Raw genomic sequence first — 12,811 nt, 5'->3', positions numbered from 1 at the left:
CCTGCTTGCTCTAAATACTGTGAGGAACACATGAGAGGTTTCCTGGCAGCTTTAGTACATTTTAAGACATTCACACTTCAGTTGGTCCATACGTTTTAGAGCCTCTTTGTTTCGTGTCTGTAAGTGTGCTAAATTTGTGATGTGAATGATACTCTGTGAGGTAGGTGGTTCTCCAAATATGTGGAGATTTATGTAAGTAAATACTAAGTATGTATCTCGCGGTGTGTGTATCTGTGCAGAGATAGAAATGGTGGTGATGGAGAAGTGTAAGGTGCCAGAGCTGACAGAGCAGAACATCACTGATGAGGAGAAGACAGCTGCAGCAACTCGCACACACACACAGAGGAGCAGGTACATGCGCACACACACACAAACACACGTGAGCGCAGTGCAATGTAAACCTCATCTAAAAGTCTAAAGAATTGAAAATGGGAAAGACAGAATTGTTAACTGAAGCTATGTTCTCTTTATTGTCTCTTTCTCACTCTCTGCAGGCCATTCTTAGACATGGTTTACAGTGCCCTTCACTGCACCAGTGACGACTACCACGCGCTGTTTGTCCTCTGCCTGCTTTACGCTGTCTCACACAGCAAAGGTAAGCAAAAGCTCACTGTTAACATTATCTGTCCACAGCACTTCCAAGGAGGTTTTGTCATACCCAGATATTCCTTTGCAGGCTTGTGATGTTTACTTTGTAATAAGATGGTTTTTATCTTGCTCTAAAGGTTCTAGGAGTCATAATTTAACTCTCTACAATTGTTGTCATCCGGTAATTCTTAATGAAATTAATCAAAGACTGATGTTCTTAGATTTCACATTGTATGAAAAAACCCTTTCCATGTAACTTCTATCACTTCTACAGAATCTACAGCTGCATAGTTTCTTAGTTAGAGCCTCTTAATCACCTCCCTTCTCATCTCCTCCTGCCTTTTCCTGGCATAAACCTTTTGACATGTAATAATAAGGCCTTTGTCTCTCTATTTAAGTAAATGAATATGAAGTAACAAAGAAAATTATTGACATCTGTTTGCTCCAAGGGCTGTATGATTGTTCTCTTTAAAATACATGTAGATTCATTTGTTTGTATACAGCAAATGGTAAATGGACTGGTTCTTATATAGTGCTTTTCTACTCTACCTGAGCACTCAGTGTTACACAGCACTGTGCAAAGGTCTTGGAAATAGGTGCAGTGATTTATTGAAACATGTGAAGGCATACAAGGAAATGCAGTACATGAAGCAAAAAGTTTCTGTTGTAACCAGCTTGAGAGTCAGTGTCTGATATGACCACTGTTATTCTCCATTGCAGCCTGAACTTTCTCAGCCAACTTTCTTCTGATTTCTTTAAGTAGTCTTTAGGAATACTTCTCCAGGTTTCTTGAAGGACATTCAGAGCTCTTATTTAGATATTGGCTGCCTTTTGTTTGGTTTTTTGCCAAGATGATCTCACACTGCTTCAGTAATGCTGACGTCTGGGGAGGCCAATCCATGACTGATAGTGATCCACTGTGTGTATTTCTATCCAGATATGCTTTCACTGCATTGGCAGTGTGTTTGGGATCAATGTTAGGCAGAAAAATTAATACTTTTAGTATTGCATGGTGGATCAAAATCCATAAATTTTGACCAGATTTGCAACACCAGTTGGATAAAATGACACCTCAAACTAGAACTGAGTCTCCACACTGTTTTACAGATGGCTGCAACCTTTGTACCTCTCTCCTGAAGGCCTCTGTAGATACTGACAACAATTTGAACCAGAAATTTAAAATTTGCATTCATCACTCCATCTTTTGTAATTTAGCATACTTCAGTCTTTTCAGCATTTTTCCTTAAGAATGGCTTCTTGACAAGTCACCTTTCCACTGAGACTATTTCATATAAGGATTCAGTGAACAGTAGAAGAATTTTTTCCTATTTCATAAAACATGCAGTTTCTTCTCTTGTAGAATAGAATTAAATGCCTTTTCACTATACAGATGTCCCCCACTTCTTCAGTTTCTTCACAGTTTTTAAGAACACACTCCACATTTTTGGTAAACAGCTCTTTAGGAATCAACGTCTTGGTGCAAAAATACTCTTTACTGCCTGTCAAACTGTTATGTTTTCATTCAGCTAAATACATGGGATTAAATTATGTGTTTTTGCAACGGGCTGCTAGTAACGAAATGCCTAAAGATACAATTTAAAATTGGTTCTTTGCTAGTTTGTCTGTTTTTTGTGGACACAGCAGTGGTTTATCTCGTGAGTTAGGTCCCTTTTTTATGATTACACCTCAGTTTTGACTTCATAAATAATTTTAGGTTCTAAGTAATGTCCGTGTCATCCTTCAGCTGAAAAAACCTAAATGTGGTGGAGTGGTGTCGCAGCTGTTTAGGAAGTAAAACGCCATGGCTTACAGTGATTTGCCTTCTATCTGTGCAGCTGATCAACCAATTAAACATATTACATACATTAGATTCCCAGACTAAAGACAAGTCAAGATGACAGCTTAATGATCGTGGCTCAGAATTAGCATTTTTTTTTACTTTGTTTTTCTGTTTAATTTGTTTGTAGGTATCAACCTTGATCTTCTGGAGCGTCTGCAGTTGCCAGTTCCAGACCAGGAGAGGAGTTCTTACAGCGTGGTCCTCGTAGAAAGACTTATTAGAGTTATGAGCCAAGCTGCACTGCCAGGTAACGCACACACACTTCCACATTTGGTGTGGTGTTTCATACCTTTAAAAAAAAAAGTACCTTCTCTTTTTTTTTTCTTTTGATGTTCATTTTATTTGCATATTGCTAAGCTGAACATATAGTGTATGCACTGGCACACTGAGCAAAAACATTTGTTACGAGAATTTCTAACCCAGCAAATGCAAATGAGTTAGAATTTTAGCTGTTAAAGCTCACAAACCATGTATAGACATTTTGCATGATATGATGCATGTGATGCATTTCTTAGATTTTTGACCTAACAGGAAACAATGTGTTATATTTGATATTTATTTATGCATTTCTCTTACTTGTGTGCAGATGGTAAAGTGCGCCTAGCTACCCTCGAGCTGAGCTGCCTTTTGTTAAAGCAGTCTGTGTTGTCTGGGAGCAACTGTATTATCAAAGACGTTCATCTGGCCTGCCTGGAGGTACAGCACACCCAAGCATGCTCCTGTGACATTTCAACAGTCCTGTTAGCAGACTTTATGACTCTCACAAACTGCTTGAGGGAACATGGGACCTCAGCAGGAAGTGAAATGCTGAAAATTGTGTCATCCATAGGAGTGAAACAACCCTTTTCCATGTAATTCTGTCACTTCTGTAGAATTCACAGCTGCAAGGCTTCTTGGTTAGAGCCACTTAGTGACTGATGATATTTTTACAGACCTCCCATCTCATCTCCTCCTGCCCCCTGTTTAAACACTGACATTTAGTCCTGCTCTCTCTGACACTTCTTCCTATCTCTTCCATTTGTTCTGCAGCCCACACTGTTTTACATATCTGGGGTTTTTTTTTTTTTGTGATCATCCTTCAGGGAAGTTATATTTCCTTCTCTGTCACTTCATGGTAATACTCCCTTTGTTTTTTGCTTTTTTGCACTCACATAAAGTTCTAGGAAGAAATTGCACAGCTGTCAATGAGTTCCTTTTCCTTTTACAAAATTCACAATTTTAAACTGAAACCTTATCTTGGTCATTTTAAAAGCTTTTATTTTTCGCAGCGGGCTTGGTGAAACTAACTGTTTTTTGGTATCGGTTAAACATCACTTGGGGGGTTTCTGCTTGGAGAATTTCCCACCTCTGACACAGTTTAATAGTGATGAAGACACACTTTTTTTTTGGGGGGGGGGGGGTCCAGGCTGTTTAAGCTTAAATGGTTGTGTTGACGGTTTAAGTGCTCATTATGAGCATTATTAGCCAAACAAGCAGGCTTTGGACTGCTATAAACTCTCAGTTTCCAAGACTGCCTTTCCTCTTCAATTTGTACAAAAGATTATCCTTTATATGGGCATTTTGGGCATCAGCTCACAGGAGGAGCACAGCAACCCTACCACATGCTGCACGTCAAGCCTCCTGTTTGCTTAATTTAGGTCTAACGGCTAAAATCACACAGATGGTGATCTGACCATGGCTATAATTCATCCTACCCTAATTCAGGGTCTAAGGGGGGCTGGAGCCTATCCCTGGACAAGTCCCCAGTCTGTTGCAGGGCTAACACATAGAGAGAGACATCCGTTCACATTCACACCTACAGTCTATTTAGGATTATTAATTTACCAAACCCTTTGCTTGTCTTTAGACTTTGAGAGGAATCCAGAGAGGACTCTTGCAGGAGAGAAACCACACAGAAAGACTTCAGATTAGATTCAAACGTAGGACCTTTTTGCTGTGAGCTGGCAGTGCTAACCGCTGCACCACCATACGGCCCATATAATCTAAAACTTACATTTTAAACTCATTGGAAGAGCTTATAATCATCCATAATCAACCATTTTACTAACTTTCAGATCATTACTTTCATCACAGCAGCATTTAAAACGCACACAGGCGTTGACGTTACAGTTGCATTACACTTACAGATTCCTGTGAATGTAATTCACTAGTGGGTTTTTATTAAGTATTGTTGACACGTCTGTCTTTCTCAGGAACAGCAGTTAGTAACACAGTTTTTGCCTTTACAAGTAAAGTAAGCTGCTGGATAAGTGGTGCTCACTGAGTCTATATCTTATCAATGTCCATAGAACAACTTACCTGGAAAATTCCATTGCAGATTTGACATTTTATTATACTACATTGGCAATAGCAGAATTATTTAGAGGAATTGAGCCATGTTATGGGAAATACACTTATTGGCTCTGAAAAATTTGAGATAAGGTATGATAGGTCTTTCTGTTACCAGCTAGCTGAGAGACAAAATAGTTAGATGAAGAGGGGGATAAGAAAAAAAAGATTTGCAATTTGTTTTTTAGTGTTTTTGTGCAGATGAAACCACAGATATCTGACACAGATACGGACTTGAGCTTCTAGTAGAGGAAAAATTGCTTTCGGTTGAAGCACAAAATATAATGCAAATCCTTTACAGTTTTATCTCACCCTGTATCCTCCACTGTTATCTGTACTGTGCTTTTTGCATGTTACATGTTTATTTGTGAGTCTTTGTATGTGTTTGTGAGTCTGTCTGTGTGTGCGCGTGCGTGTGTGAGATACCCGAATGACTGTTCAGACTGTCATGTTTGTGCTTGCAGGGTGCCAGAGAGGAGAGTCTGCATTTACTGCGACAATTCTACAAGGCGAGTACATAATAACATAGATTTACTCATTCATATGCTAACCTACAAAAATAAGAGCCTTGCTTTTTGTATATCAGCGTGAAAAAAGTGTAAAGAACTTGCACGGCGATTAACATTGACATTAGCGTTAAACATTTAAGTGTTTAATGTTGCAACGAGAGATTTTTGGCACTCGTACAATGTAAAGTTTGTTGTTCTGCCAGACAGACAAGGATAATTTACAAGGAGTCTAAATAGGAAGTAAAAAAAAAAAAAGTCTGGCTTTAAATCCAGTCCTTCTTGACTCGTCTCTTAACTGAAGTTCAATCAGCACCTGCCGGTAAATTCTGGTTTGTCTGACAATGAAACTTTACAAGTGAAAGTAAAACCTTCTGGAGATAAGACTTTATTGTAGGTGCATGAGACACTGACAATAACTGGAGCCATTTCTCTGAAGGTACTGTACTGTATAGGAGACAAAACTGAAAGTGTTTTCCATACCCTATATGTCATAGTTGCATGCTTAAATAGCCGGTAGCTGGCTTTCTGTTTCATTTTGATAATTTGAATATCAGTTTTGGCATCAGTCATGATTCTGTTATTTGCGACATTTGGGAAAATGTTAAAGAGAAGTGACTGAAAATAATACCAAAAAAATGTTTAAATCTGTTGACTAAACAAAGGAAAACCACTCAGAAATGTTTAATGCTGGTTTTTTGTTCATTTGGAGGTTTTGCCTTCACAGAGAAAAAAATTATTGGTGCAATTACAAGCTCAGAGTGGGAATTTTTATGGTTCTGTGAGTTTGAACAGGGTTTTCTGATGAACCACAAAAAAAACAAACCAAAAGAAAAACAAAATTGTAGTTAAATATTGAGAAACTTTAACATGTCCAGTGGACATAGGCAAATTTGAAGAGATTAATTTATTTGGACAAGAGGATATTTGATCATCTTTAAAACAGTGCTATATAAAATGTAGTGTATTTAAACAAAAACTAAAGGGGGAAGCCATTTGTTCAAAGAGCAAAAACATCACAGCAGTGCTATAATATTCTTCTGGAGGAAAAATTAGTACACCATTGGCCTTAGAAACTGGAAACTCAGACAACCTCATTAATGACATAGTCTTTCATTTGAAATGTGATTCAGGTTTTCTCTCATATGGCCTTCCTGTTTGTACTTCCCCCCACAGCTTTTCAGTGAGAATCTGATTTTGTGTGTTTACTGCCCTAAGGCATTGTAAAAAAGAGGAATAAATCATTTTCGTGACTGGTTGCTAGTAACAAGGCGCCTAAAGATACATATTAAAATTAGTTCTTCATGTGGACACAACACTGGGGCATAGCTTGAGTTAGGTGTTTTTTTATTCTTGAATGATTCATTGGTCCGTGTTAAGTGGTTAATCAAAAAAAAATTCTGAAAATGATCAGATACTGACTTTGAAAGACCTTTTAGAAAGTCTGCAGTGCTCAAGGCACATAATATGAGTAAATAAAAACTGACCAGAAAACTATGCGCTTGGACATAAAAAGTAAAGAACTAACAGTCAGCTCAAGAGTTTTCCACACTTTCATATGCAATCATAGACACTTGGTAAATAAAGCTGAAGCAATAAAATCAGTTAAGCTGGCAGTATACTGATAATCTATTATCAATATTCCATCAATCACACTACGGTTTTGACTTGAAAATCAATTTTAGGTCCGTTTAAGTCATGGCTGTGTCATCCTTCAGCTAAAAAAAGTAACAGAAAATAACACATTTGGTTGTTTTGCTTTCTGTCTGTGCTGCTAATTAACCAAGTTAATGCTAAGTATGTTAGAAGACAATGCCTTCAACCTACACAGGTGTTTGTGTTTTTACCCTTCAGCTGTTAAAGGCTGGTAGGCTATTGTTGTCACCCCGCTGGATGGGCCGACGTGGACACCCACTTTTGTGAATGTGATAAATCAAGAATGAGACGACTGATTTTGAAATTGATACCATAGGTGCATCTACTTAAAATCTCAGACAAGTTCAAATCTCAGTGTCCTCAACCTTAAGGTCAAAGTCAGAGGTCAAGTCTTCTGACAGTCTTGAAATGCAGTAACTCCAGAATGACTTTCACATTTATACCATACATGTGTCTACTAAGAGACTGATTGGTAGCACTGGCACCCGCCAGTATCTTTATTTTTTGTGGCAAGCACATGAAGTTTAATTACTTCAATTATGAATTTATATTATATAATATCACGAATCATATATCATATTATATAATACTTTTATATAATTTAATATAATTGCCATTGCCATTTAGATCTGACCTTTACTTGATTTCTTTTTGAGAAATTCATCGGCTGTTTGGCTAATGAGTTTTGGATCATTATTCAGCTGAAAAGTCTGCTTCTGTTTGAACATCACTTTCAGATCAATGATCTTAAATCTTAGAGCTTTCTGTATCAGATCTAGAAGGTCGGTAGTTGATCTTTCGGCTCCTTCAGTCTGCATGTCAGAGTGTCTTTGGGCGAGATACTGAACCCAGAGTTGCCCCTGATGTATCCACTGGAGTAGGGCTGTGCGATATGACCAAAATCTCATATCCCGATATAAGAATTCTATCGTCCCGATAACGATATAAATCACAAAATGTAACATTTTCTGTAAATTCTGTGAATCTCGTGCAGCTCGACTTGCCGGAAGTGTTTCCTGCTGCGCGTTATGTACCTGGAGTCGAGTGTTTTAACAGATGCATGAAACTATACATTTTTAGACATAAGTTGTAACGGCCGCCGTTTTCTTTGTGAGTATTTATTACACGGCGTGCTGCGGGGAAAAGCCTGTTCTAACGTTTGAGTCTAAAGTTTATTTTTTAGCACCTGGCGGCTCTTTTTTACTTCTCATCCATAAATAATCTGCTCTTTCACGTGATTCAGTTTATTTTGAAAAGTCTCAACAGGATCTTGAGCTTTATTGTGAAAGGTTTATGTGGAACATAAACAAGCGGACACGATGGTGTTACCGTCGTTGTTGCTAACCACAACGCATAAAAACAGGTGCTTGTCCGTCCGTAGTGTGGTTATATTAAATATAAGAGAAAGAGAGAACTTTAAGATATTAATATAGCCACTACAGTGACCATTAAAACGATGAAAAAATATTGCCGTAAACAGTTTATTTTGCGACACCACGAAACAAACGATAGCGTAAAATGAAACGATAGACGTTTTTATATCGTCATCCGATATATATCGTTATATCGAACAGCCCTACACTGGAGTGTGACTGTGTGAATGTTAGGTTAAAAACACTTGGGCATAGGAAAAAAGCACTGTCTGTCCGTGTCTCTGTTTATAGTACATTATGCCAAAAGACCTGCCTTTGAGTTGTTTGACAAATTGTTCTTTTTGGACAGGAAACAGCTTGCTTTCTACAAAGTGAGGTTTTTTTAGTGCATATTAATTTCAGTTTTTAAAATCTCAATTTATTTTGATTATATCACCATTAATATACACTGTTTGAAAGAGAATCAGGTGGTGGTGTGTTTGAACACGTCGGAAAAGTCACCAATTCTTTTCTACGTCTGCCAATTGAATGTACTTTACACTGAAGAAGAACACCTTGTTCTTATTAAACTGTCATAGACAAACTGTTTGCATAGGCAGGTAATGTAAAATGTGTCAAAAAGAAACCGAAACCATGTCAAGTGTCTCAAAAAAGATCCTCATGAACTCTGTAGACCGTAAACATGTGTCTGTGTCTTGTTTCTTTCTGGCCTGGATATCCTGTTTAATATTACACCTTAATTTTTTTGACGGGAATTGACAGATGAGATGGACTTGTGCCCTGTGCTCCTAATAGCATGTTTATTATGACAGGGCATGCATAAGCTTGTTATATTAGCTTGGGAACAGTACTTTCTGTTTCTTGTGTGCAACAGTAGAAGAATGTCATTACACTGGGAAGTTGACTGTGGACCCAAATAAACCATGCACAGGATTATATATAAAAGTGTTACTTAACATGTATCTATGGGAAAATGTGCACTTGCATATGCTGTTTTTTTTTTTTCACACTCTGCATGCACAGACTTGCACCCACAAAAAAAAAATCCCCAGAAAGCCTTTAACCCAAATGGTTTTCTTTAATACTGAATGTATTTATTTTCTGCCCCCGTTTTCTCTTGTTTTTAAACTTCTTTTCAATGTCACTGTCAACACAGGGCGAAGAAATCTTTCTGGACATGTTTGAGGACGAATACAGGAGCATGACGGTGGGTTAGCCTTCGTTTAATATTTGCTTTCCTCCCCTCCCTGTTCAAAATGAAACATCAGCCTGAGTTTGCAAGCACATTTCTCTTTCTGCTATTAGGTCTGGGTGTTCTCATACAATGTCGTCTCTATGTTGCAGAGTAAGCCACTGAATGTGGAGTATCTAATGATGGATGCCTCAATACTTCTGCCACCCACTGGCACTCCTCTGACCGGTATTGACTTTGTAAAGAGACTTCCTTGTGGAGACGTGGAGAAGACACGCAGGGTGCGTCCGCTCACACACACAAGCTCAGTGACAGTGTCCTGGAGAAATCTATTGTTGTAGCTCATGCTGGGTGTTCTTGGTACACTTCCAGAAATCTCAGTCCTCACAAATGAGAAGCAGACAGGCAAAAGAAAATCCACTCACGCACCCAAGTTCAGTGGACATACATAGACAATCAGGACTTGTAGTTGAGTTTTTCTTGAAGGGTTGTGGCACATCGAAGCAAATCAGTGAAATAATTTTCACTTTGAACAATTTTAAAAAAGGTTTGGAGGTTTTTTTGTGATCAAAGGTTTGCATCCGTCATTCTAAAGAAAAACTTATTAGGATTTTTAGAGGAGCACTGTTGGGTGTTTATTCTTATCCTTTGTTTAAAACTGCCAGTTTTAGACAGAAGATTTATTGTAGCATGCAATTTCTCTGTATGTGTTTGTGCCTGTTTGTTTATGAGTGGGCCTTCTCATCTCTTCAGGCAATTCGGGTTTTCTTCATGTTGCGGTCCTTATCACTTCAGCTTCAAGGAGAACCCGAGACACAGCTTCCTCTGACCAGACCTGAAGATCTGATCAAGACAGACGATGTCTTAGACCTCAGTAAGACACACACAGAGACACAAAGGCATACTCATTGTACACTGTGTAATACCAGACCACAAGCTACAGCTGCTGTGCAGATTTATTTCCATGCTTACAACAGGATAAAAGAATAACGACACGAGATTGTCACATTTCTTCTCTCACCCTCTTTCTCTCACTCACGCTCTTCACCCAGTAGGTATACAGCACAGATGCAACACACTACTGTGGGTAAATGCACATACAAGCACTCGCAACCACAGCAACACAGAGACGAGCTTGAGGAACAATCACAAACACCTGTGCACAGAGGTTTATCTTACACAGAGATAACCTGAACCGTCTTCTCATATTGTGCACAGGTGTGTAGTTGTTGCATGCAGACGTAATAGAAACTTACACGTGGTTAGCTCTGCTCTGCTGTTGAGGATCGCAAGTATAACTGCAGAGTAATGCGAGCGAGAGTGATGACAGTGTCTCACACGGCAAATGTTCAAACTGTGCAAATCCATACTTAAACATTTCTTGTGTACGTGTTTCTGTATGCATCTGTGGCTCCTTTTTTTTTTTTTTTTTGCAAGGTTTTCCGAGTACAGGTGTCAACCTCATAGCAAACCACTTCTCGACGCAAGTCCGCTTTCTACCAACAACAACATAAGTGTGTGTGCGTGTGCACATGCAGTAGCATTAAAAACATTGCATTTCAAGAAATGGAGTATTGCTGTTGCAGAATCTATATTCTTTAGCTGGTACAGGTTTTGTATCTAAACAGAATATGAAAACAGTTCGTGAGAGACTAAGCACACCTTTAGAGAAGTAACAATCAGCACAGTCACAACAGCTTGCAGTATAAACACGTCCTGAAATCTTTATGAAGATCAGAGTTATTCCAAAAGCAATACACGGATTTGCTATACACTAAATCATCAGCATAGCTTTTTAAGCAGCATGTGCAAAAACCATTAATACTTTTAATGTTAGAAAAGGCCAAATGACACAATACTGTTTCTGAGCCAGGACAAAGGCAAATCCATTTCTTATCATTAAACCAATATCAGTTGCATGCAGTTGCCATGTCTTTATTAGAAACCCTTACAAATTAACACATTCCAGTAAAGACGCTAGACTGAAACTCCCTAAACCACACAGAAAGGATAAAATGAGTCAGTAAAAGCAGACTTTACTACAATCATAGCAGCATAATTATATAAAGCGCAAGTGGTAAGCATGTAATATGTCTCAGATTTAATAGTAAACATAATAAATGTATTTAAAAACTTGATATAAAGTTGTATTTGCTTGATTTCTTTCCATCATTTTTATATTCTTATTCATCAATAAGTTGTTTTTTTTTTTAAATTTTGTTTATGTAGTCATGTGTATCCCCACCTTAGTTCCCCAAACATGAGCATTTCTGCATATCTGCTCTATTATGCAAATTATGGGGCTTTTATTCAGGTTGTCTATCACAGAGTCGGCTTTACTGCTGTCGTTGATTAAGACAATCAAGACGTCTTATTATTTGTAATGATAATTTTCTGATATTGCACAGGCGTGTATTTGGTTTTTTTTACATTGTGTTTCTTAATCGCCTTAAAAAGGGTAGTACCAATAAAATCGACTTCTTAGAATTACCACAGAAAGGGAGAGGGCTTAATAAATTCCACCGGGGTTGTTACCTTAGTATTGGTGAGCTGCGGCCTTTATAGTTTTATCATTTCATCTGTTGAGTCAGCTGCACTGTCGGTGCTTGGAAACCACGTTGATGTAAACCTGTGGCCTTATGGATGGAACAAACCAGCGTCTCAGCAATTTGTCCTTTTTTTTTTCTTTGTTTTTTTTTAACTTGCTTTCATTCAGTGTCACAGTTGTGCTGCAGTTTGCTTATGTTAAGTGATCTCTTTGTCTTGTGATTGTGTGAACAGGCTATAAGTGAAAGATGTCTCTTCACGCCCGTCTTTTGGGAAGCCGGGCTGATACCTCAAACACACTCGTGACAAATAGATGGCAATACAGCTATTGAAACCAAATGTCTCCCTTTAGCTTTGCTTTCAAGTCTAATTCAGTGGTTGAAACCACGAATGTTTTGATGATTCCAAATGCCAGTCAAGAGTCTGTGGCAGATTAAGGTAAAGATAGCCTTTAACAGAGTCTTGATCATATCAGGTTTGACTTGATTTCCAGTAGTTTTATGCCCCTTGATTTTCTGTCATATATCTTACTCTAGTATGGTTTAAAATATTTTCCTGTGTTTGCTTTGTCTTTAAAGCAAGGTGGTTGACTAAGAACACAACTTCTCAGAGTAATAATGCAGGGTGGAGGGTTTTTCCTGTATACCGGGGGATTTAAACCTGCCACCTTCCACCCACAAAATTCTTTTTCTGACCATTAGGCTGCCTCCGCCTCCATTCACAACATTTTTTTTTACTATTACACAGTATATATGTATTTTAGTATATGTATTCTCTGGAG

The 12,811-nt window shown here is 38.2% G+C and overlaps 1 protein-coding gene across 3 annotated transcripts in view; it reads left to right on the top strand.

Moving 5' to 3' along the window:
* clec16a (C-type lectin domain containing 16A) overlaps nucleotides 1-12,811 on the top strand; it is a 52,441-nt gene that overhangs the window by 22,999 nt on the left and 16,631 nt on the right. For all 3 annotated transcript variants that reach the window (XM_063471511.1, XM_063471513.1, XM_063471510.1), the window contains exons 11-18: nucleotides 240-351; nucleotides 495-595; nucleotides 2,556-2,675; nucleotides 3,015-3,124; nucleotides 5,221-5,265; nucleotides 9,448-9,498; nucleotides 9,636-9,764; nucleotides 10,237-10,357. In XM_063471511.1, the coding sequence (XP_063327581.1) occupies nucleotides 240-351; nucleotides 495-595; nucleotides 2,556-2,675; nucleotides 3,015-3,124; nucleotides 5,221-5,265; nucleotides 9,448-9,498; nucleotides 9,636-9,764; nucleotides 10,237-10,357 (789 nt within the window). The remainder of the gene's footprint in view (nucleotides 1-239; nucleotides 352-494; nucleotides 596-2,555; nucleotides 2,676-3,014; nucleotides 3,125-5,220; nucleotides 5,266-9,447; nucleotides 9,499-9,635; nucleotides 9,765-10,236; nucleotides 10,358-12,811) is intronic.

The sequence above is a fragment of the Pelmatolapia mariae genome, linkage group LG4, assembly GCF_036321145.2.
Source record: "Pelmatolapia mariae isolate MD_Pm_ZW linkage group LG4, Pm_UMD_F_2, whole genome shotgun sequence".
Lineage (NCBI taxonomy): Eukaryota > Metazoa > Chordata > Actinopteri > Cichliformes > Cichlidae > Pelmatolapia > Pelmatolapia mariae.
Note: the sequence above shows the minus strand (reverse complement) of the source record. Positions and strands in the feature narration are given on the sequence as shown.